Source organism: Haemorhous mexicanus, chromosome 23 (genome assembly GCF_027477595.1).
Source record: "Haemorhous mexicanus isolate bHaeMex1 chromosome 23, bHaeMex1.pri, whole genome shotgun sequence".
NCBI lineage: Eukaryota > Metazoa > Chordata > Aves > Passeriformes > Fringillidae > Haemorhous > Haemorhous mexicanus.
Window position 1 is genome coordinate 3,404,005 of NC_082363.1, and position 24,772 is coordinate 3,428,776.

The 24,772-nt window shown below is 44.9% G+C and overlaps 2 protein-coding genes across 5 annotated transcripts in view; both read left to right on the forward strand.

Annotated features, from left to right (window-relative positions):
• Positions 1–76: 76 nt before the first annotated feature.
• On the forward strand, positions 77–12,240 carry MFN2 (mitofusin 2). 2 transcript variants are annotated; one of them, XM_059866632.1, is made up of 19 exons: positions 77–171; positions 805–959; positions 1,474–1,652; positions 2,327–2,462; positions 2,798–2,960; positions 3,467–3,591; positions 3,898–4,006; positions 4,099–4,206; positions 4,604–4,757; positions 4,999–5,066; positions 5,221–5,342; positions 5,668–5,794; positions 5,966–6,070; positions 6,480–6,582; positions 7,210–7,430; positions 7,569–7,718; positions 7,973–8,169; positions 8,514–8,648; positions 9,278–12,240. In XM_059866632.1, the coding sequence occupies exons 3-19, from the start codon at positions 1,478–1,480 to the stop codon at positions 9,345–9,347; spliced, it is 2,268 nt and encodes a 755-aa protein (XP_059722615.1). In that variant the 5' UTR covers positions 77–171; positions 805–959; positions 1,474–1,477; the 3' UTR covers positions 9,348–12,240. The 2 variants fall into 2 exon arrangements, with proteins under 2 accessions (XP_059722615.1, XP_059722616.1); XM_059866633.1 differs by having other exon boundaries at positions 127–283.
• Positions 12,241–13,566: 1,326 nt separating this feature from the next.
• MIIP (migration and invasion inhibitory protein) overlaps positions 13,567–24,772 on the forward strand; it is a 37,775-nt gene continuing 26,569 nt past the window's right edge. The window contains exons 1-11 of one of the 3 annotated variants that reach the window (XM_059866638.1): positions 13,567–13,725; positions 15,095–15,248; positions 15,360–15,519; positions 16,040–16,504; positions 17,145–17,244; positions 17,695–17,806; positions 18,008–18,072; positions 18,517–18,646; positions 19,427–19,523; positions 20,336–20,443; positions 21,305–21,545. In XM_059866638.1, the coding sequence (XP_059722621.1) occupies positions 15,361–15,519; positions 16,040–16,504; positions 17,145–17,244; positions 17,695–17,806; positions 18,008–18,072; positions 18,517–18,646; positions 19,427–19,523; positions 20,336–20,443; positions 21,305–21,376 (1,308 nt within the window). In that variant the 5' untranslated portion in view covers positions 13,567–13,725; positions 15,095–15,248; position 15,360 and the 3' untranslated portion in view covers positions 21,377–21,545. Of the gene's footprint in view, positions 13,726–15,094; positions 15,249–15,359; positions 15,520–16,039; positions 16,505–17,141; positions 17,245–17,694; positions 17,807–18,007; positions 18,073–18,516; positions 18,647–19,426; positions 19,524–20,335; positions 20,444–21,304; positions 21,546–24,772 lie in introns of those variants that run through there. The other 2 variants (XM_059866637.1, XM_059866636.1) reach the window with 2 other exon arrangements.

A 24,772-nucleotide genomic window follows, 5' to 3' on the forward strand; every position in this document is an offset into this window, starting at 1 on the left:
GGCCTCTCTTCCTCGGCGGGGCCCGGGCCGCCGCCCGCCCTCAGCCCCCGGAACTACAACTCCCGGCGTGCCCCGCGCGCGGCGCGCGCCGATGACGCGCACGCCTCCCCGCACCTCCCGGGCGACGGCGCCGCGGGGTGACATGGCGGCCGTGCGGGAGCGGCGGTGAAGGTGAGCCACGGGCGGGGCCGGGCCGTGGGGACCTGGCAGCTGCTCCAGGCCGGCCTAGTCTCTCCGAGGGTCGCCTCCGGAGGAGCAGGGATAGGGACAAGGGTAGGGACGGGTGAGTGTCGGATCCGCTGGGGCAGGGTCCTGAGGGGGCACGAGGAGGGCGCTTCCCGCCCTTTTCTCCCGCCCCTGAGGGCTGAGGGGAGGCGGCGTCCGCCCAGGGCGTCAACCCAGCGCATTCTGCGGGCACCGGTATGGCGGGGGAGCAGGGCCCAGCGCATCCCTGAGGCACACGGGGATGGCGGGGGAACAGGGCCCAGCGCATCCCTGAGGCACACGGGGATGGCGGGGGAACAGGGCCCAGAGCATCCCTGAGGCACACGGGGATGGCGGGGGAACAGGGCCCAGCGCATCCCTGAGGCACACGGGGATGGCCGGGGAGCAGGGCCCAGAGCATCCCTGAGGCACACGGGGATGGCCGGGGAGCAGGGCCCAGAGCATCCCTGAGGCACACGGGGATGGCGGGGGAACAGGGCCGGGGGCATTCTCCGGGCACACCGGACTGGCGGGGGAGCAGAGCCCGTGGCGGCGGAGCTCGGTAGGCTCTGTCCATCATCTGCGGTCACTCTGCCACAGGGGTGGAGACCGGCTGGACTCGGCGTCGCTGAAGGAGCTGCGGGACCGAGTGCGGCCGGGGCGAGGGAGAAGGCAGGGAAAACTGCTGCCAGTTGTCTTCGAGAGGGCCTCAAGCTGGCCATGCGTGACTTGTGAAAACGTAACTCATCCTGAAAGTAAGGAGAGGATGGGGAGGAGTGATCCCTGCGAGCCTGTTTATTGGAAAGGAGAAAGAAAGAGTTTTGGGTTTTTTCCTGATGCATGAGTTGTATAAAGTGGTACAATTTCTTTATGAAAGACAGAAGATAGTCCTTAAAATGCATATTTATCTAGTTCTTGTAAAGATGCTTGCTTGGATCACAGAGTCACAGAATGGTTTGTGTTGGGAGGGACCTTAAAGATTATCCAGTTCCACCCCCTGCTATGGGCAGGGGCACCTTCTGCCAGACAGGGTGGATCCAGTTCTGTCCAACCCAGCCTTGAGCGCTTCCAGGGATGGGGCAGCCACAGCTTCTCTGTGAAACCTTTGCCAGGGCCTCACCATCCTCACAGGGAAGAATTTCTTCCCAGTATGCCATCTAACCCTGCCCTCTGTACATGGAAAGCCTTTTCCCCTTATCCTGTCCCTACACCCCTTGGACAGGTGTTGACACTTGGTGACACTGGTCTTTGCTGGACTTTTCCCTGTAGCGCAATGTCCCTGCTGTTTACTCGTTCCAACTCAATAGTTGCAGTGAAGAAGGATAAAAGACACATGGCTGAGGTAAATGCTTCTCCACTTAAACATTTTGTCACTGCAAAGAAGAAAATCAATGGGATCTTTGAACAGCTGGCTGCATACATCAACGAGAGCTCCTCGTTCCTAGAAGGTAATTTGAGTTCTTGAACTATGAGTGTGTAACAGTGCTCTGCCTACAAATGATTTCCCCAAAACACACCAACCCCCTCAGTTCAACAGAACTGCTAAATCTGTGTTTATTTATACATGCATGTCTGTTTATGTATTCATGTTTGTAAGAAAAACCAAAAATTGTTGAATTTGGGTGGAGTTCAGGTCATATTTGAAGATGTGAAGTTCATGCATCTTAAGAAACTGAGCAAGTTAGGGAGCTATGCTTGGTTTTTGTGTTTGGGAGATTTTTAATTAATTACACAACCCCAGGAGGTATTTTTTGCCTATAATCCTTTCACTGTTCTTGCCTGGACACATCATTGCTACTGACATGTAACATACACCACTAATTGGCTTTAACAGCTTAAGGCACAGCCAGATTTTATCTCTAAGGGTGCTGGCCTGTTTGCACTGTTGGCTGTTCTGTTCAAGGCAGGCCTGAGAATGAACTGTTATGAGATACACAAATGAGTCCATTTGATAAATCCTATAGTAAAATTGCTTCAGGGTGTCATTGCCTATGTCAAGAGCGCCCATGTGAGCTGTGGGACACAGATAAATGTTAAGTGGTACCATCACAGAGAGGGATTTCACCCAGCTCTGACCCAGATGGCTTCTGGCATTCAGAGACATGATCTATTTTGATTTTAGAAACACACAAGAATGCAGAGCTTGATCCTGTCACCACAGAAGAGCAGGTACTGGAAGTCAAAGGCTACCTGTCAAAAGTCAGTGGTATTAGTGAAGTGTTGGCAAGACGACATATGAAAGTTGCTTTTTTTGGGAGGTGAGTCACATGCTTGGGTTGCCTACACTCCCCATTCAGTAAAGCATTTGAGCATTGCAGCCAGTGAAAAATACTTATATAAATACTGGTGCTTTAGCTTTTGCTTGTAATGTCCCTGATCCAGGTGCTCTTGTAAATTGGAAACAAGTATTGTATCACATAATTCTTCAATTTGAAGAATTCTTTAAATAGGGAAATAGAAAAGTCTTTTTGTAGGTTGCCTCTAGCACCTAAATTGTTAATGGCTCTGATACAGCTTGGCTGTATAGAACTTGCTTTGGTAACATCAAAATGGCTCTTGGAAGCCTGAAACACTGTCCTTAATCTGCCTGCAGAACAAGCAATGGGAAGAGCACTGTGATAAATGCCATGCTGTGGGACAAAGTTCTCCCTTCAGGAATTGGACACACCACTAACTGCTTCCTGCGCGTGGAAGGGACAGATGGACATGAGGCTTTCCTGCTGACTGAAGGTTCAGAGGAAAAGAAGAGTGTTAAGGTACAATTTCCTTAAGCATAAGGTTAGGATAAGAGCTCTTCAGAAATGTCAGAAAAGGAAAGAAAAAAACCTAAATTTCACAGTTAAGGATTTTAGTCATTAAAGGAGTGGAGATGAAGGATGAGTCTTTGTAGGCAGTAAGGAATGAAGCAGGTTGCAGAACAGGGACTTGTTCGTTTTATGGAAGAGATGATATGTTGTATTTGTCAGTGATAGCAGGGAACAATGACTCAGGAAGTTCTGAGCTCTGTATAACTGACAGAATCACAGACTTCCTGGTAATTCCTCAGTATCCTTTCCTGACAGGAAAAATCTCTCATAAACTCTCATTAGCAGTTGCCTTTTTTCTAGGACACTCAAGAAGGTTTTTATGTAGAAAACCTTCCAGAGAGAAAATAATTTGAACTTGGGCTTTATCTCAAATTGTCTGTGAACAGCCCTGAAGGGAAGATAAGTGTGTTAGTGGATCTTGGCAAACAGGAAATGTTATTTCCATCTTTTCATAGACCGTGAACCAGCTGGCTCATGCCCTTCATCAGGATGAACATCTGAATGCTGGCAGCCTAGTCAGTGTAATGTGGCCCAATTCCAAATGTTCTCTCTTAAAGGACGACCTGGTGCTGATGGACAGGTGAGAAATAGCTCTCTTTCCTTTCCTGCTTATCACATACTAATTATGGAAATGTTTTCAAATTATATTTACCAAACCTCAAGGGAATTGACCCTGTTCTATTCCAAGACAGTGACCAAAGTCCCTTGCTGTTATTAAGAGTGAGATTTTCTTGATCATTACTTCCTTTTAGCCTGTACTCTGTCACCTCAAGGCAGTGTAGCTCAGACATGGGAAATTAATGCTCTGAAAAGCTTTTACTAACTTCTAAATTCTGGTTTTGCTGTATTCACAGCACAATAATATCTCATTTCTCTTTATTTCTAGCCCTGGCATTGATGTAACCACAGAGCTGGACAGCTGGATTGACAAGTTCTGTCTTGATGCTGATGTATTTGTTCTGGTGGCAAATTCGGAATCAACATTGATGCAAACTGTATGTGCAAGTCCACTTGTTCAATGAATTTGGCTAAAGGTTAAAAATATTTGACCTATTAATTTACAGAGGTTTTGTTTAATTTTCCTTAGGAGAAGCAGTTCTTTCACAAGGTGAATGAACGTCTATCTCGACCCAATATATTTATTTTAAATAACCGTTGGGATGCATCTGCCTCTGAACCAGAATACATGGAAGAGGTTTGTGATGTATTTAAATATTTAAACTAGTTCTCTTTGCGTGGATATTATGGAGTCTGTTCTGACTCTGGTCCTTGGGGATACAATCAGTGCTGTGCGTGATGGTTTTACAGGTTGGATTTTTATCACCTTAGTGTGGAGACTCGACGGAACATAGACTAGTGATCAGGACATGACCCTTGAAATTTTGAGGAGGAAATCAAGAGTCTTACAGGGGCCCTTTGAAGTTAGATTGCTTTAGAAAACCTCTGGAAAAGTCCATAAAATAACAAATTTTTTTTCCATGCTTTTTTGGTAGCTTAGACCAGCAGAGGGCACTTGGGTGCCTGTTCTAACCTTTAAGAGATGGATAAGGTGGATTTAACTGCACGTGTGGTTTCTGGTGGCTGTCCCTCAGGTGCGCCGGCAGCACATGGAGCGCTGTACCAGTTTCCTGGTGGATGAGCTGGGTGTGGTGGATCGAGCCCAGGCAGGGGATCGAATTTTCTTTGTGTCTGCAAAAGAAGTGCTGAATGCCAGGATTCAGAGGGCTCAAGGGATGCCAGAAGGAGGTGAGGAAAGCTAGCAGAAACTTTCCGTTGACTTACACAGATGAAAATAGAGAGTATCTTGTTTCAAAAAATGTAAAAAACTGGGGTAGGCCACATTATTAATAAGGCAATCACAACAGAAGGGGTGGCTTAGTAGCACTTTTACATTGGCTTCAGTGTAAAGCAAGAGCATTTCTTGATGTCCAACATCTGATTGCTTTTTCAAAATTTGAGTGGTTATTTTGTGCATTCCTTCTCTCAGGTGGAGCATTGGCAGATGGATTTCAAGTAAGAATGCTTGAATTTCAAAGCTTCGAGAGAAGGTTTGAGGTAAGCATTATGTGTGCTGACCTTTTGGTTAGGTTTTACTCCTGAAAGACTGGCACTTGTGGGGACATATTTTGGAAACTGATTGTACAGGAAGGAGAAATTGTGTTAGTATGGTTCTGCCTGCTTCTAATCTTGGGCTGCTTTTTGTATACAGGAATGTATCTCACAGTCAGCAGTAAAAACAAAATTCGAGCAGCATACAGTGAGAGCGAAGCAGATTGCGGAGGATGTTCGTCTCATCATGGACTCCGTGCATGTTGCTGCCCAGGAGCAGCGGTGAGAGCTGGGCTGGTGTTTGCATAACTGCAGTTTGTATTCTGGGAGAGATGTCAGGGAACATGAGGACTGGAAATGCAAAGCAGAATCCAGCGTGTGTGAGAGCAGGAAGGACATGTATTGGTCTCAGTTCTAATGAATTATGGAAGTATTGGGAAAAAGACCTTATTTTTGTCCTGTGCCATGACTGTGTAATGTGTACAGATATTGACGTGTTTTGTTACTGGGCAGGAAAATCTGTCTTATTTCTGGAATTCAAATATATTTATAGATCAAAAATGCATTTATTTGGCATTTTGATGGACTGGGTTTTTTTTTTCACCAGAGTTTACTGTCTGGAAATGCGAGAGGATCGTCAGGATCGCCTAGGTTTTATTGACAAACAGCTGGAGCTCCTTACTCAAGACTACAAGCGGAAAATCAAACAAATCACTGAAGAGGTGGAGAGGCAGGTAAGGAGGAGTGTCTGTGGAAAACTGGATTGTCTGAAACAGCTCCCAGCATGGTGGGGAAAATGCACAGTGCTGACAAAGCTTTGAAGTACTAAAAATGTGGGAGTTACATATGGGAAGAGGAGAAAAGCTTTCAGAAGCTCTATTTTCTCTTCTGTGCTATTTTTCTAGGTGTCAAATGCAATGGCAGAAGAAATCAGACGGCTCTCAGTGTTGGTAGATGAATACCAAGCAGACTTCCACCCATCTCAAGTAGTTCTTAAAGTGTACAAGAATGTAAGTGATGTTTGCTTAAGCAGTTTAAGAGACCTTTTTTAGCTCTGAGTAATTATGCCAGCTCATTGTTAGACATCTTAATCGTCCAACTTGGGTATGAGCTAAAGCTTTAGGTTTCTAATAATCTCAGTAATCAACTGATACACATTATATATCATATTATATAGATTGAACAGAACTTTTCCTGAACTAAAGAGTCTATGTGAGATTTTTTTTTTTTTTTAATTTGCCTTTTCATCCCCTTCACTGAAAAATGGGGGGAGGTATGATATTAATGTTAGAACACTGGGCAGACAGATTGTGTGCTCCTGTTTTGGGAGGGTTTTTTTAACTAGCAAGCTCTAGCACCTTCAGCCTGCATCTTAGCTATGTTTATTCTAACCTTAATAACCCTTTCTTTGTTTGTCAGGAGCTGCATAAACACATCGAGGAAGGCCTGGGCCGTAACATGTCAGATCGTTGCTCCAGTGCTATCACAACTTCCCTGCAGACAGTGCAGCAAGAAATGATAGGTCAGTTCCACAGGCAATACTGCCCTTTCTCTTCCCTTGAATTGCAATGTGAAATAACTAGGTAAATGTTCTGGGTTTCTCATTAATCCAATGACTGATGTGCAGCTGACACCATCTTAGTTTCCATCTTGATGACTAATGCTGTTGTGTGGAGGACTAGTTCTGTGTCTGAACTTATGCAGTGATTTCCTAATGAAAATGTACAGTCACAGTGTAATCCTCATGACAGAGTGGAACTGTGGTGAAATTTGGGAGATTCTCACACCAAATCCTTATGAAATACAAATTACTTGGAGCTAGGTGCCTGTCTGAATATGGGACCATGGTGCCTAAAGAACTGGGCTTCAGATTTTGTTTTCCAAGGTCTTGCTAATCTGTAAACTTCACCAGCTACCTATAAGGATTTTGGAGGGTCCATGGAAAGATTTCCTTCTGGGTTGGTCTGAAAAAACCAAGAATTGAATAATAATTGATAATGCATCTCTTACTTTGCAACATGCTTGGCTTATAAACTGCCTGTAGAGCATGAAACAAGCCATAAGCACCTTGATTATAGAATACAAGACCGGTTAATTCTTGTGAACTCAGCAGCTGTTTTTTGCATGTTTTTGTTTTCTCTCTGTGTAGATGGTTTAAAACCCCTCCTCCCAGTCTCTGTGCGGGGCCAGATAGACATGCTAATTCCCCGGCAGTGCTTCAGGCTCAGCTATGATCTGAACTGTGACAAGCTTTGTGCCGACTTCCAGGAGGACATAGAATTCCATTTCTCTCTTGGATGGACAATGCTGGTGAACAGATTTTTGGGACCAAAGAATGGTCGTCGGGCCTTGTTGGGCTATAATGACCAGGTAGAGTGCCTCATTGAGTGACTGGGGTAGATACTCATTATTTCAATGGCTGCTCAAGTTCCTTTGGTGGGAAGAGCAGTAGTTCCCCTCCTTTTATTCTCTTCTTTGATTTTGTTTTGTCCCTGCTTTTCTAATTAGGTTCAGCGCCCTTTAACACCAGCAAATCCCAGTCTGCCTCCTTTGCCTCAGGGCTCTATGACCCAGGAAGAACTCATGGTGTCCATGGTGACTGGACTGGCCTCTTTAACTTCCCGAACTTCCATGGGGATCATCGTGGTTGGTGGTGTGGTATGTGTGCATTCTAGGTAGCATTTTTATAACTCAAGTTGGAGCACTGATGTAAAAAGCACTTGCACTGCCAAATCCTGTAGCTATTTGCTGTTGACAGATAGGGTTTTCTATTTCCTATTACCTATTTTCTCCTTGGATTTTCTGTTTGAGTATAGTGAGCTGATTTTGCAATGCTCTATGCACCATTGTTGGGAGTGAATATCAGTCTGAGATGATGATGGTGTAATTTGTTTATCCTTGTGCTTCTTCAGGTCTGGAAGGCTGTGGGTTGGAGACTGATTGCTCTCTCATTTGGCCTCTATGGGCTGCTCTATGTGTACGAGCGCCTCACCTGGACCACCAGGGCAAAGGAAAGAGCTTTCAAGAGGCAGTTTGTGGAGTATGCTGGGGAGAAACTGCAGCTCATCGTCAGCTACACGGGCTCCAACTGCAGCCACCAAGTCCAGCAGTGAGTTCCCTTGAGCTAACACCTCTTGGAAATCTGCTGTTTGGGGTTTTTTAGTGCTATTCCTTCTATTCATGCTCAATTCCAGATTTTCAAAAATGTAATGACACATGTTTTAAAATAATATTACTTTTATTTTGAATATGCAGTGTTTGGGCGCTGTTAGGCATTAGTCTTAATATGCTTCCATATCTCAAATCAAAATGCTCTGACATATTCTTGTGCAGAAGTGGAAAGATGAGTGTCTGAGTCATGGTACCATCATCCCTATTCATCAAAGGGATTTATTCCTTGAATGTGCTGCTTGATCTTACTTTCCATTATACTCAGCTCTTCTTGTTTCATAGAGAGCTTGCTGGAACGTTTGCTCATTTGTGTCAGCAAGTGGATGTCACACGGGAGAATCTTGAGCAAGAAATTTCTGCCATGAATAAAAAAATAGAAGTTTTGGATTCACTGCAGAGCAAAGCAAAACTGCTCAGGTGAGATCTGATTATTCCATACAATTGTTTTTCATGTGACTGCCCCAGGATATTCATATGAACTGTAGCTTAGAGTTCATTCTGTCTGTGTCATAGCACTCAATGTGCAGGTGTCAGCACTTTTCCCTAGAAGTCGTGTTCCCTTTCAGTAGGTACTTTCCTATGGACTGTTGACAGTCATTGAAAGCTTCTGCCTCACAAAGCACCTTTTTCTTCCTGTTTTTTATTTTTTTTGGAATTACAGTTCCTTCCCATTTTTGAAAACATACAGTCTTCCACTCCCACAAACTCCTTCCAGCCCTTATAAATTTATGCAAAAAGTCTTGCCATCACCTTTGTACCCAGTCTTGCTTTCTTTACCCTGCAGAGGCTGTTGGGAAGACTTTCAAACATTCCTTACCTACGCAGTAAGACCAATGTGAAGTTGTGCCCAAAATCTCTGTTTAAACCTCAAAGCTTAGGGACTGACAGCAGGCAAGCATTCTTGACCTGCAAAGGAATGGCAGCAGCCTTTTGGATGAACCTCTGGCACTCCATGCCTTGCTGTGTACTCATTTTTGTTGCACTTCTTTCTGACTGCCTTGGGAAGAGCTGTTTCATTCACCTAACAAGACTTTCTGTCCTTGCAGGAACAAAGCAGGTTGGCTTGACAGCGAGCTCAACATGTTCACACATCAGTATCTGCAGCAAAGCAGATAGTGTGAGAAAAAGAGAAAAACAACAGTTTTCCTTCAGTGCTCTCTTAATTACTGCAGAGAACATGGTGGGTGATGGAATTCCCTAAAGGGAATGAGCAAGAGCAAATTGCTGTGTTTCCAGTTGCTGTGTGAACAGTAGGATTCTGCTTCCCTGTTCTGTGTCCCACCTCTAAACACTACCTGTTAATAACTCTTCTTTTTCCTTGTGAGACCAGGCTACTTCAGGAGGAGTGTGTGCTTTATACATTTACAGGGGGCTTTTACTGTCCTTTATTTTGCTTTAAACAAATTTGAAGCAATCAAGCAAATGTTTATCAGGTTAAAAGTTATTCTGACACATCTTTATGGAGTCATTTGTTTTACTTCATAAAGACAGAACTTTTGACTTCCAAGCCCCAGGTTGACGTATGTGTGACAAGCAGCTGTTTGACTAAACACAGATCCCATGCACACAGACATGGTTGTGGTTTCACAAAGCATTTATAGCCCACACAGGCTTGTCTCTGAGGTTAACATTCCGTTATTCTAGAACATAACAGAAAATCACAGTGTCACTGCATAGAAAGGTTTATTGCTCTCAGGATGCTTAAACCTGTGAACAAAACCCAGTTCTCCTCTGGAGCAAGAGGGATTAAGATTTTGCTTTGCTGAGCTTAGTGAATTTGGAGTTCGTTTCTTCCTCTTAAGAGCTCTTCAGCAACACAGTCTGGCCCATTTCCCATCATGGACAAATAGTTTGCAAAGACAGAACTAGTTCTGTGAAGGAGATAGTGCTGATAAGTTGGCAGCTTGTTGAAGAAGAAAACTAGGAAAGAGAAGCCAGTTGACACAATGTACAGCACTGCATTATGAGCTCAGTTGATGAATGTGGGGTTTTTTTTTGGAAAAGCACAGCTGTCTTTCTGGAAGCAGGCCTGTGGAATTCCATTACCACTGTTTGGCCACAAGAACAGCATGTGGATTACACGCTGTAAGAGATGTTGCTTCATGTAGAGTTCCCACAGCATGTACAGTCTGGGCAGCAATAGGATTTGATATGTTTCTCTTCTGTTAAAAGTATCAGAACATGCTGGCAAGTACAGCTCCTCTGGGGTGGGGGGAGTTGTGGCTCTTGTAGTTCATGCCAGGGCAAGAATGGCTTAAAGCAACTTAGTTTTTTAAATGCATTCTTTATTTGCAAATACATGAAATTAATTGTTGAGTTTTGCTCTGATGCATTTGGAATATAATAATTGGGAATTGTAAGGACTTGAGTCTCTTCCAGTTGGAATTGGCAGAGAACAAATTCTGGCTGATTTTAGGAGCTTGAGTAGGATTAAGTTCCTCTACTGCAAGCTTCTTTTTTTTCCCTGTAGGTCAGTATTTTGCCATGTGTTGGTTATAATCTTTCTGTTGCCTACAAAATATCTGAGGAATCCAGAATCAGATCCTGTAGTTCTGAGGTTAGTGACAATATCACACACATAGAATATGGGCTGTCTTTGAGCAGGTCCCAGCTGAATTCAGAACTACTGAGCAGTGGGGTGTTTATCATATTGACAAAGAGACTTTTCCCTTGAAAATGGCTTTAGGATTTCTCATTCATGCTCAGGTGTGAATATATGTGCCTGTGATAAGTCCCATGTTTTTCATATCATGGAACTTGCAGAAAGTAGCTGCTTAAAACCTGAGGGAGTACAAATAGTGAAATGTCAGTAAGTACTTCTTAGGTAAGGCTGTTCTGAGATTTGCAGAAAGACTTTGGGGTATCTTGATTGTGTAGGAGCTGGTGGTGAGACATCCCTAGAATGCAGAAAGGAAACAAACCTTTCCCTTCCAGTAGAAAGCTTTGACTCCAACTCAAACTGAAAGCTCTTTCTATCAGGTTTTTTTGACCTTGACTGGGTTCCTCAGGCATCCACCAGGATGGGAATATAGATTTGATCAAATCTGAGAACGAGCAAGGAAGAAATTCGAGTCCTTGCTTTTGAAGTGGGTACTCTGAGCATGTGGTGAAGTATATTGGAGTAAGTGGAATCATCTAGTCTTACTCTGCTACAGGTCTTGGTTGAATAAATTTGAATCTTCAGTCTCTCAAGCTGTCACATACACAGCTATAATAAGCTATGTTCTGTTCCATTGAGTTAAAACACTCAGCATGTTCCTAATAGACAAGGATATTGTCAATTCCAGGTCAAGGCAGAGGATGATGTTCTACTGCTCAGCAGCTCATGACTACGAGGTAGTGTTATCTCTTCAGCAGGCCTTCAGGGGAAATCTGATAAATGAGCTGCTCTTGAGGCCAGTGTCTTATCTGTGAATGGAAGAGAGACTGATGGGTTCTTAGAACCCAGTGTTCTGCTGCTCTGTGTGTGATGCTGCTCAGGCCCGGGTGCTGTTGGCATTCTCACTGCAGAGCTGAAGCCTAACCTACAGAATGGGGGAAAGAACCACTTGAACTTTTTCAGAGGCAAAACTGCTAACATGTGTGAGTGTAACCCTTGTCCTGGAAGCCCAAGTGATCGAGAATCAAACTTTTAACAGACAGACCTATAAGCTGGATTCCTCTGAAACAAATTAGAGCTGTGCTTCTTTAATTGAGAGTGGTGGAGGAATGAACACTATCATGAGTTTGTTTTCTTCTGATTTTTATAAAGAATGCTAAACTATTCTTTAAAACAGGTAATTTCAGAAACAGTCTTCCCCAAACTCCCATTTAAAGAAGGTCAGCTAAATGCACTTTTATCTTATTGCTGCTACTTACTTTTCCTGTTGTATTATGTTGATGGAGCTCTTCAGAATACTCTTACCAGTGAGTTTTCTCTGCTGTATTTAAGGTGATAAATTTGCATGAGTTAGTCCTGTAACAGTGCTGTAAACAATGGAAACCAAAATAAAAATGAATTGGAAAAAGATTTCTCCTGATGCGTCCTGCATGTTGTGATACAGTCTCCCAGTGTAAGCATATCAGCTTACATCAGTATGTATAGCTGTGTTGCTTTGTGTTACTGAATTGTATGTTTGACACTAGTGACCTTCTTCTGTGTTCTTACTTTGAACATTAACAAGGAAAACAATGATACTGAATTGCCTGATAGGAAGTTTTAGTTGCACTGAAATCATCAGTACTGAATCAATGATTTCTTGAGAATATTGTAGGAAATAATAGTGAGCATCTGCTGAGTTGGTGATCTGAAACTCTGGTGCATCAGTATCCTCAGCTGGTAAGTTACACGGGGTGAGTTAGAGAAGGCCAGATTTCCTGTGACGAGGTTTCAAAATGTTAGGAAAATTCATCCATAAACACCCAGAGGTTTATGTCCAAAAAGGAGACAGAGGAGTCCTTTGACTTCATTCCAATAAAGGCAGAGGCCATGGGGCATTCCCCTGGGATCTCTCCAATATTTGGAGGACGCAGCCTCCTTTTTATCCCAATTTCCCAGCCACGTTTCCCTTCTCTCTTTCCCCACTGGCTGAGGTATTTGAGAGGTTCCGACTTCCCGATAGCCTGATACGGGAGATTTCCCAAAGACTTCCCTCTAATGTACAACCCTCCCTTTTAATTCTTATGGAATTTAGGGGTTTTTCGTCCCCATTGTTTCTTTCATCTCTCAATGTCTAGTTTTGTATATCAGCAAACCTAAAGTTGAGTTGTAAAAGCAAATATCTTTTTCCATTCATCAATCAGTGGAATCCTTCCCATTGTTTCTTTTCTCTCCAAGTGCTAGTTTTATCTACCAGCAGCCCCACAGCTTGTTTGTAAAGACAAATCCACTCTTCCTCTCAAAAACAACTCCTTTGGCCTATGGGGGTGCTGGGGGTACGCGACCCTTCCGACACAGAGCGTTGGGAGCACGATCGTGCCAGGGCTCTGTCCCGAGCCGGGCAGAGCCCGCAGGGTGGCACCAGGGCTCTGTCCCGAGCCGGGCAGGGCCCGCAGGGTGGCACCAGGGCTCTGTCCCGAGCCGGGCAGGGCCCGCAGGGTGGCACCAGGGCTCTGTCCCGAGCCAGGCAGGGCCCGGAGGGTCGCGCCAGGGCTCTGTCCCGAGCTCTACCCCGCGGCCGGGCCGAGCAGGCCCCTCAGGGTCGCACCAGGGCTCTGTCCCGAGCCGGGCAGGGCCCGGAGAGTCCCGCCAGGGCTCTGTCCCGAGCTCTACCCCGCGGCCGGGCCGGGCCAGGCCCCTCAGGGTCGCACCAGGGCGCAGTCCCGAGCCCTACCCCGCCTCCCGCGGCCGGGCCGGGCAGGCCCCGCGCATGCCGGGAGCCGTGGGGCGGGCCCGCCCGCTCGAACGGCCGCGCCGGGGCCATCCGGGGGAATCCCAGCGGCGGCTGGAGCTGGGCGGGCAGTCCCCGGCTCCCGGAGCGGGCGGGCATCCCCCGGAGCGGCGGGGGCGGCGCAGGTGGGCCGGGGACCGCGGGGCCGGCGCGGGGACTTTGAAGGCCTCAGCTCCGGAGCCGCAGGGCCGGGCGGACTCGCGGGCTCCCCGCACTGCCAGGGAGGGAGGGAAGAGTTCACCGATCTCTGCCGCTGCCGGACCGGCCTCTCGGATAGGAAAGGGGAATTTCTCAATGCTCGGGCTCTCGCTCGTGGGCACGGGAAGTCCGAGCCAGCGCATCTGTGCCGACGCAGCGCGGAGTTTAAACAACCTCCTCGCAGGGAGGACAGTTCTCAGCTCCCCACACAGCCGTTGTTTATTAACTGCGGCAGGCGAAGCTCCTTTTCAGAAAGATTTCAGATTACAGCTCAGTTTCATAAACCTGAGCCCCCGGGGCTGGACATGAAGGATTTGTAGATTATGCCAAGAGTGGACCTCATCTGGTAAAACCCTTCCAGAAAGTCCCTTGACTGATGTTATTTTCTGCGTATTTGCTTTCTGATAAGCAATGATGAGTGGATGCTCATCAAATCTATTAGCTTTGTCCTGTGAAGGCTGTGAGAACTACTGGTTTTTCCAAATTGTCTCAGATTTAGTGCCTCAACACTGATGTTTCTAGTTTAAGTTTTGTAATGCACCTCTCCCTTATTTTTTGTAACAAAGAGATGTTGTAGCTTGTTGATGGTTAGCACTGCTCTTGATTCCTCCCACTGCTGTTGAATCACATGTGCATTTGATTCCTCATGTCCAGTTGCCAAGGTAGCAGATGCAAAAACAAATTAGATGAGCTTTGCAGAAGGTTTTGGGGATCCTTTAGAACAAAAGGTGCCAGAGAAACACAAAGTCTTCTTGAGAACATAATTTATCAGTCTAGCCAAAAGCAGTGTGGGAGTCTGGATTTAGGGTTTGCAGCTGTTTTATTTAAAAATCCACTTTCTGCAAATTTAGAGGAGCTTGTGATATTGTAAAGATGTTGAACAGTGTGACAGCCTTTCAGTCAAACTAGGTATTTGTTTATCTTTTAACTCCTTTTCACCTCCCTCTTCTAATAAAGGGGCATCCCTTTGTGGGATTTAATTTCATTCACTGGTGGGATTGGAATTGCCTGAACTGTAGTCCTGAGTCATAGTTGAGCCTTTTGGAGCCTTGCTGCCCAGGGAACGTGGAATGCAGCTTTGACTCTGTATTTCTTTTGGATGTAGCAGATATATTCATGTTAATTAGTTATATTTTGAACAAGCATCCTGATATTATCACAATATAAATGTCAATGCTTCAAAAAAACATTACAGCAGAATGGCATAAATATGTCCTAAATAACAGCCTCTAAACCAAGTGTCTCTTATTTAGCTTTTTGATGTGAATTTTTTGTGTTTACTGTTTCCTCTCTCAGAGTTTCTTTTCTCCATTAAGTCAGCTCCCAGTTTCTGAGTGCAAAATATTTGGCAGTTTATCCAAGGGGAGAAATAATCTTGTGCTGGTTCTGAGCATAAGGAGTTTTGAGACTGGCTGATTTCTCAGGAGGAAGAATCAACATTTCAACAGCTGTAAGTATTTTTTAGGAAAAGTCCCCTGAAATTGTGTCTGCTTCTTCACTTAATGTAGTGAATTTATGTAGTTCACTCTCCTTCTGGCTTTACATTGAAATGTTTTTGTAGGATGGATTTAGAGCTCCTGAAGAGGCTGCGCCAGACCAGCCAGGACCTTCTGCAGAGGCTGAGAATGAAGCAGGAGGAGATCAGAAAAGGACTTCCCAGCAAGCAGCTCCTTCCTGCATCTCATCATGGCAGTGCAGCTGCTGAGAGATGGAGGAGAGTGGTATGTGTGCTGTGTGTGCTAGAAGTTCAGGGAGCAAATGGGCCTCTATGGCAGACAGCAGCTCTGCCTGTGGTGTGGTGTGGTGTGGTCAAGGAGACATGGACATGAAAGAGCTCTTAGAAGGTGATGTGTGGAATATGGAGTCTGTTGGAAAAGTAGCTGTCCTTTGGTTATTGTTTACTTTGTGCTCTCAGTCTGTTCTGGCAAAGGGTTTGGAGATCAGTTCCTGCCTAAGAAAGGCAAGTTCTTCTTTTAAGATAGGGATGAGCATTGTAGAACAAAATCTTTTTGTTTCTTCTGAGCACAAGGGCTGAAAGTTCACTGGTTCTTCAAATTGGGAAAAGCTGCATTTAGCTCTTTCTTACACTCTCCAGAACATAAGGACTTTTCCTTTTCCCCTGCAGGAATTTAAAGGAGTGAACAGACTAGAATGAGAGGTTGATTTAGTGAGTGAAATGTTCTTACAAAAGGTATTTGTAGTCTGAGTGATGATATGTGTTAAGAGAGTCTGTCCTTACAGAAGGAACATCAGGTCAATGCAGTAAAATCTCCAGCTGGAATAATGGTGTCTGTGGAACCCAGAGCTGGCCCAGCCCTCAGTTCATGTCCTAAACACAGCAGCATTGCCAGAGGGGTACAGCAGCGACAAGCAAAGACACAGGAAGGAGCAGGTTTCAATTCCAACCTTCCTGGGAAAGGAAAGAATGTTATGCCAGTGTCTGCAGTCATTATGTGTGACAGAGAAATCTCCAGAGTGGATGGGGATGGTGGTGCTCAAGGAAGTCCAGAGAAAGAATCCTCCTTCCTGGGACATGGAGAGAACAGAAAACAGTCTGCTCTGCTGCATGGTTTCCATGAGAAAAGTCATCCAGGGCCATCACTGAGCAGAGTGCAAAATAAAGAGGCTGGTGAGCAGCACATGGTCATCAGAGAGCCCCACGGCCCTAAATCAGTCTTGCTGATGTCTCCATCCAAAGAGGTGAAGGTAAATGTTAAACCAATGCTTTTCTTATTTTCCTAAGCCAACAGAATGATGAGGAGGAAGGGCCAGGAGAACATTACCTCTCCTGTTCCCACTGTGCAGATTGGAAGTTGGGGTCAGAACTGTTCCCAGCCATAGCAGCCAGGGGCTGTTGGCAGTTTGTTCAGGCCCTGCTTTCCTGAGCCAGTGAACTGAAAGACCAGAAATCTGTACCACTTCACTGTGAAGTGTTGTCTGGCTTTTGCATATCTCATCCACGTGCTGAGGGGGAACAGGCAGGTGCAGTGCTGCTGTTCCACAGTTTGTCTCCTCAGGCATGAAGGGCAGGCCCTGGCTGTGATCATCCTCCATGGCAGCACAGGTTGCCTTATCTTTGGCAATGTGTGATGCAGCTCAGCATCTTGTTTAAAGCTCTGAAAAATCCTGTCTTACTTGGGCAAGTTCCTGTCTCCTCTTTCTGTTTTATTTATTGACAAGACAAAGAGCTGGAGAGCAGATTACTGCTAGAGGCATAGATGGAATCCAGTCTCCAACTAAGCCACAGCTGTCCCATCTGAACAGCCTCTGCTTGTCTCCTCAGCTGTGCCTTTGAATGTCCTGTCAGGTGATTAGGAAGTTGTTATTAATTGTTTTCTTTCAGAAGGAAGCTCGCCATGTGACTTTTCAGCCTGACCCTGAAGAAGATGCCATACCTGTCAGCAGCTGGTCTGCCCATCCTTTGCTGGGCTATGACTGGATTGCAGGTGAATCCCAACTCTGAAGCAAAGTTCTCAGTGTGATGTGGTGATATTTAGAGTTAAAACACAGTTTATGACCCTTTTGGTGTGTGATGGCACTGCTGTCCTAGGGCCAATGGGGCAGGTCCCAGCAAAGGGGCTGCAGCTTTGTCTTACGCCCCCCTCCAGACTAGAAGTGACCTGTGCTTACCTGGAGTGGTGAGGTGGCAGTGGTGTGGGAATTCAGGCAGCAAATGGCAAAGCCTAGTGAGGTCAGAAGGGATGCCACATACCTGGAATGAATGAATGCAGTAAGGGACCCAAACCCCACAGTAAATCTCTGGCTTGTCATGATCTGCCCTTCTCATTGTCATTATTTTGTTTGGACTGTATCTTGTGAGGCTTGCTTTGGTACTTTCCCAAATTCTGTAAATCACTGAAAATCATTAAATCATTCTCTTTCCTTGGTGTTCTCAGGGCTTCTTGATACGAAGTCTCCAGTAACAGAAAAATCTGAGCAATACTTTGCTGAGCTGCACAAGTTCCGACAGTCCAACAGAGACACCTGTATTCATCAGCAGCACCTGGAGTAAGTGGGAATGGGGAAGGGCTGAAGCAGCAATGCTCAGTCCCTTAGTAATCCCTGTAGTAATGCTAAGCATAGTCTGATTGGAGCAGGACATTGTGAGGGCCTTTATTTACCTCTCAGTCATGTGTGCTTGGAAGAGGCAGTGCTGTTCAGAGGGCCAGCCCCTCTGTCACTAACTGATCTTCTTGTGTGTTTCTTTAGGCCCGAGGCTCTGGATTGCACAGGTCTTGAACAAGAACTGGATTTGATAATTGGTTCTCATAAGTGTAAGATCATATTTCTTCCTAATGCAATTTCTGTGAATAAAGAACTATTCAGATTTTACCTGCCTTTACCTCTTTACCTGAGAGAGCACCAGGTCATGCAAGACCAGCAAGAATGTGTTGTTTCAGCTGCAGCTTTTCAACCAAATTCAACCTCCTACTCCAAAGATACTAGAGTCTTTTAGGGATCCACTCTCAGTGTCATTTTAATTTGTTAGGGTTTCTTGTAATTGGCTAATGTTCTGTTTCTAAGTTGAAGAGGTTGAAGTTTTGGTTTTGCTTTTTAGGAATTTACTTGGGGACGGGAAATGTATAAGATATTTCAGGAGAAGCAGCTCTTTTTATAGAATGCAGATGTGGTGCTGTGATAGAACACAGCTTTTTTGGCTGGGTTCAGGGACCTTGTGACAAACAAGAACCCTGATGAAGGTTTGTTGCTCTGTGCAGGTGTTTACTGCTATGGATTAAACAAGCGCCTCTTCACCATCCCCGTGGATTCAGAAGCTGCCTGCCCTGTGTGTAAGATCCCACGTAGGCACCAGCCCCCAGGGACACTGGAGGAGCCAACCCATGTCATGTAAATAAGAATTCCTGATTTGTAATGTGCACAACTCAAGGAAACAATAGAGAAGAAAATCTGATCAGGTGAAGGAGAAAAGATCATCCCAACAGTTGTGTAGAAGGTTGCTGTTTTCAAGGCAGAGATGTCTTGCTTAAAAACTCCTTACTGATCTTTCCTATAAGCATGAACAGTCCTGAAATCAATGAGAAAAGCATGTTTTGTCTGAATTTGGTCCAGAATCTAAATGTACCTGTAAAGTGTCTACTGCCCTAATCCAGAATGGTTCACTCTGGGGTTAGACCCTTGGATTCTGAGTGGGAAGGCATGCAGATTCCCTGTGCCTTGGCAGAGGTGTGGGCAGTTACTTCCTACAACTTCCTACTTCCTTGGAACACAGGCCCTGTGAGGAATGTTTAAAGAAGCTGGGGGTGTTTAGCCTGGAGAAGAGGAGGCTCAGAGGTGACCTTATTGCTCTCTACAACTCCCTAAAGGGAGGCTGTACACGGGTGGGGTCGGTCTCTTCCACCAGGCAGCACTGACAGAACCAGAGAACACAGTCTCCAGCTACCTCAGGGAAGGGGTAGGTTGGATATTAGGAAGAAATTTTTCACCCAAAGAATAATAAAGTACTGGAATGCTCTTCCCAGAGAGGTGGTAGAATCACCACCTCTGGATGTGTTTAAAAGAAAACTGGACATGGCATTTGGTGCTACAGTCTAGTTGAGGTGTTGGACTCAGTGATCTCAGAGGTCTCTGCCAACCTCATGATTCTGTGATTCCCTTGTGTGGTTCCAGGGTCAGCATTCCCAGGGGTGCCCTCTTGCCAGCCCACAAGTACAGAGCCCATCGCAGGAGGAGCTTTGAGCCAGCAGATGATCTAGCTCTGCCCTCGGTAAGTTCTGTCTTCCTGCTGAAGGCACAACCTCAGCTGGTCCTGGCTTTATAGCAAAAGGAAAGGGAATCTGGAACTCATTCCCTTGGCAGAGTTTACACTAAAATTTTTAATATGCATCAGTGAGATAGCCAGGATGTCTTTTGGTGTGTTCTGAGTTCATGCCTTGGTGTATGACTTATTTCCAATGCTTTACACTGCACAAAAGAAAATGCTCTGTGGAGATTTGGCTGACTTGTTTCAGGCATTGGCCTCTCAGCATAGCTAAGAGTTACCTGTGTTTATTTCCACAGATTTTAGGGAGTCTGAAAGGCAAGTGTCTATCAAGTATTCACAAAATCAGTAGTGGCAAGGGTGGATTTCAAACTGCTGTTGTGTTGCTGGTCCTGTATTCCAGCCAGTAGTCAATGCTGCAGGCACTATTGTTAATTTAACCTAGCCCAGGCCTGGAGATTTCCAGGGAAGAGGTGGGAGGAAGACTAGTTTTGTGGTTTAGGGAACTGGATGAGTCAGCTGAGACAGGTTCAGAGGGGTCAGGTGCTTGAGTTCTCAAAGTGAGAGATCAGTTTAGAAAGGTGGAAGAGGGGGCAATTGTTTAGTTCTCCTTTATTTGAGATTTCATGTATTTCCTGAAAATAAAACTCCATATAAAACTCCTCAAAAAATAATAGATATATAAAAACTCATGTAAAACTTCTCAAAAAATAATAGATTAATTACTCAGTTAAACCTCCCTGTGCAGAAGTTACTTCTAAATAATAACAGGCCACAATAGATAAAAAAGGGAAAAGCATTCCCATCTTTTTTCACAGCATTGTCTGGCTGGCTGGGAAAACATGGTTCCTTCCAGCAGCACCCTGCTCAGCAGTTTGGATCTGAGAGCCTCACTGGAAGAGAAGCCTTCTCCCTATCCTCATCTGGTAAGCACAGCCTCTGAGTCCCAGGAGATGTTGGGTGTCACCATCATATTTCCTGAAAAATCCCTTTGCCAGGATCTCTTCTCCTGGGAAGCTGAGAAGCCTCAGAGAAAAATGAAAACAGTAATTATCTGATTGCTTCTCCTGTGTTTTGCTGCTTTGGAATGTGGTTTGGAGATTATTTATCCAACACATGAATTGTTTTTTCTTAGTGACCAATCAGGATCAAGTTGTGTTGGGACTCTGGAGAGTCACAAGTTTTTCATTATTATCTTGTTAAGCCTTCTGTAAGCATCCTTTCTCTTTTCTTTAGCATAGTTTAGTATAGCATTCTTTAATATAGTATCATAAAATAATAATTTAGCCTTCTGAGAACATGGAGTCAGATTCATCATTTCCTTCCTGCCACGGGGGACCCCAAAAATACCACAAATGGTGATGCCAGATGTTGGCTGTAGCCTGAGCTGAAGAACAGACCCTGAAGATGGGCAGAGTTCAGCCAAGGCTGAACACAGAAAAATCTCTGAGATTTCCCAGACAGCTCAACACAGTTTATTTTAATTATACAGAAAGGGATTTTTCAGAAAATGTGACGGTGACAGTTGGGAATTGCACAAATGGAAATTGCAGCCCCGTCTCTAAAAGGTGTGATTATTGAGGGCTGAGCAAACAAAAATGCCCGGATGAGTATCTCCTTATCACTACTGGGAAATGCTTTCCTTCTGCTGACTGGTGTGCACAGAGACAAAAAATCAAATGGAGCTGAGTAACAGGAAAAAGCCTGTTCAACTCACCAGTCTTCATCAAAATGGGAAAAGTCACTTTGGCATTCTTTGATTAAAATCCTCTTTATTTGGATTCCAGGACCCAGTGTCCAGAGTGTTAAGAGAAGCCAGAACTGACAAGTTTCTGCACCTGCCTCACTTGCACACCTGAGGTTTAGCAGAGCAAACCAGGACACCAGACAGCAGCCCTCAGCTCAGACCCCACTCCAGCAGCACTCTGGATCATGACTGCCCTGGGGAAGGGATGGGCACAGCACGTGGAAACAACTCAGAAACAAAGCAATGTGGATGGAAATAAATCTTTGGACAGATTTCCCCCAGTTTTCATAGTCATGTGCTTATGTGAGCAGCCAATAGACAGATCTGAGTTTGTACAGTCACTGTGTTGATTTTGCAGTTTTTGCCTTTTACAGCTACTGAGAGCTGCATGAAGTGTCCCAGCTGGGGCTGGATAAAGTCAAGTGTGCAGGGTCATTGGTGCATCTGCCACCTCAACTGAGTGAGCAGCAGTGCAGCACTAACTCTGAATGCCAGGGTGAGGAATTGGCCTGTGAAGGGCCTGGCTCAGTGGAGTCACACAAATATGTTTATTTCCAAATATTTAAAACATGACACACACAGTTTTCTAGTGTGTTAAACTTGAGTACCTCGGTGATTTGTAAAAATTTTTAAAATTCAGTTTATTCTCAGTGCAATGTGTGTAGCTGCAGGGTGTAGCACATCAGAGTAACTTTGAATGTGAAAAAAAAGTTAAAATGAGATTTTATTCATCAATGAGCTAGATAAGGTCTTAAAATGGTTGCATATTTTGCTTACCTCTACTAGTCCAAGTTTTCTGGAGATAAACCAAAAAAGCATTTTAGAATTTTTAAATTGTACCAAACCAAAGTACTTCACATAGTGTGATTTGTTTGAACTTTATAGACTGATCTTCCCATGTCTGGAAACAATAAAACTGATGTTTTATTTTGCTTTGAATTTCCTGAAACAGAAATTCCTGCCTCAAACATACTTTAGGGAACTAACTTGGGTGAATGAATTTGGTTTGTGCAGCTTCTTGGCATTCACTTACTTTTATATGAAATGCATTATTTATTAAATCAAATGCATGAATAGACTTTTTTAAACAAGGAGAGGAATATTGCAAGCATGACTTAGCATGGCTTTAGCTTTAGGTTATGTATCTGTAGGGTCAACTGAATGGAACTGGTCACATAATTTCCATTATTGGGAATACTAATTTAAAAATAAACTAAACCAGTGACTGTAGAACCCTAGGTGCCAAATTTTATACCAAATAGGCCAAATTCAACATTTTTACTACCTTGCCTTCAAACTCAAGACATCATTCCTTAATTTATCCTGAAATAAATTACAGCAAGCCTGTTCCACACTCTAAACAGAGAAAAGGTAATTCTGTAGATGGAGTAACCTGTGTTAGATCCCTCTGGGGGATGCAGGTTGGAACCAATGTTGAATGCAAAATGTCTCTTGATAGATGGGAATACATTCAGTCTTTCACACTTGTGAAAGTGTTGGAGGTGTGATTATGGCCCTCCGTTAGAAACAGATGAAAGAAGTTGGTGGTGCTGCCCCTGCTCACTGATGTTTGTCTCTGTATGTTAGCTCTGGCCTGTGTGATCCTGCCTTCATTTGCAAGCTCAAACAGCCTGAAAATGCTGTGGAGCCTCTCTTTTAATTTCATGTCCTCTCCCCTTGTCTCCACTGCATGGCATCTGGCCTAAGGGCAGACCTGCACAGGTGGCCTTGCTGTGAGGAGCAGTTTGAGTGTTGTCTTGGTTTGGAAAGACAGGAGTCTGCTAAGGAAGGCAGGAGCCTCCCCTGAAATGGAGGATGTAAACCCTCCCCACCCCTCTGAATTGCTGTAAATTTTACATTAAGGGGCACTCAGGCAAAAATATGGGAGCAGGGAATAAGAGTTCATTATTAGGGAAGAAAATACAAGGTAAAATAAACAATGGAGTAAAACAAACCAGCACTGCCAGAGCCAGAGCCCAGCCTGACACCCTGTGGGTCAGGGTGCTGGCAGCAGTGCCATTGGAATTGTGGCTCAGCCCTCCTGCAGTGCCAGGGCTGGTTCTGCTGGAGCAGGGATCCTGGAGAAGGGTGCAGTCTGCCTCTGAAGGTCCAGGGGAAGAGGCAGCTGCTGCTCCTCTGGGAAATCCAGTGGAGAAGCTGTGCTGGTGTTCCAGAATCTCAGATTCTATCCAGGTAGGAATGCCTGGCTCCTCCCTCTGGGCTCACATCTCCCAGTGGGATGCTGCAGTTCTTATCAGCCATGCAGGGACATTCCATGGCCTGTTATCAGCAGGTGTCTCCTCCCCAGGGAGGGGTGGTTGTGGAAGAGATAAAGAAAAACTGCCCACTGAACAGAAGACAACTGCCATGCAGATGGGAATAGAATGCATCTTGCCTTGCAGTCTGGAACAGGGTGGGTACAGGAATGTTTGGTTCTGCAGTGATGAGATTTGCACGGTGGCTTTGTCCTGCAGCAGGTGACACAGTCCTGGAGATCAGATCCTTCCATGCAGGACAGGGGACTGAGATGGCACCTGGGGGTACATGGTAAAGGAACACATCTACTTACTGCTTGGAAACTTGCATTTCAGCCAGTGTTAAAGCAGCTTCTGCACTTGGACAGTGTGCTCTGTGCTGGAGCCAGTGCAGGGTCTGCATTTCCAGGGAGAGCAGAGTGTGGGGTTTGTTGGGATTGTGGGGTTCAGGAGAGCTGAAATGTTTTGAGACCAAGAGTTTCCTAAGCCTCAAAATAATACAAACACTGGACTTGATTGTGTAGGCACAGAAGTATGGGATAGCTTGTCTGCTGTTCTGGAGGTAGCCTTGACCTGGATTTATATTTTCCCCCATATTTAGCTCTTAGGAACGTGCTGCTTTAGTCTGGGCAGCTCTGTACCCTGTTAATGGCTGGCTCTGTGTGTGCTCATTTGTGTCAGTTCTCTTCTGCCTGATGTTTTGGTAGTAAAGCTGGTGGTTTAGTTCTCCTTTCTGACTGTATTGCATATATATAACACTGATTCACAAGATGGGAAATCCAGCTTTGCTTAAGTAGACAAATTAGATGCAGTAAATGATGTATTTGTGATTGCTTTGAACAGAGCAATGTAGTTCAGCTGCTAAAATACAGCTCCCACCTACTTGTCAGTACCAGTGTTAGATGGTCTTTAGTGTTTGTTTGCCTTCTTCTATTAAGATAATTTTTGTGGTGTCTCAGGATCAGGTGTTTCTTGCTGCCAGTAAGAATTAATATCAAGAGTTTTCTGATTTATATGTTCTGTTTTGTTATCAGCACATCAAGCAGTGACTCTCCCCAGAACTCCCAGGTGAAACAGCTGCATGTGGCTTGAACTTGCTTTTTGAATCATTGACAAACTTTGATTTTGGGGGCTTTCATCTCTTTGGAACTTGTGTTTTCAAAGCCCATAAGGATTTGTTTTCAGTGTCTCAAATGTGAAAACACAAGAGAAGTTCTGCCCTTTCTCTTTGGAGTCAAACCCCTCAATTTCAC

Coding starts and splice junctions, on each gene's coding strand:
- MFN2 (XM_059866632.1), top strand. CDS start 1,478: ATGTCCCTGCTGTTTACTCGTTCCAACTCAATAGTTGCAGTGAAGAAG. Junction 2,961..3,466: donor AGGAAAAGAAGAGTGTTAAG/GTACAATTTCCT, acceptor ATCTTTTCATAG/ACCGTGAACCAGCTGGCTCA. Junction 8,649..9,277: donor AGCAAAGCAAAACTGCTCAG/GTGAGATCTGAT, acceptor CTGTCCTTGCAG/GAACAAAGCAGGTTGGCTTG.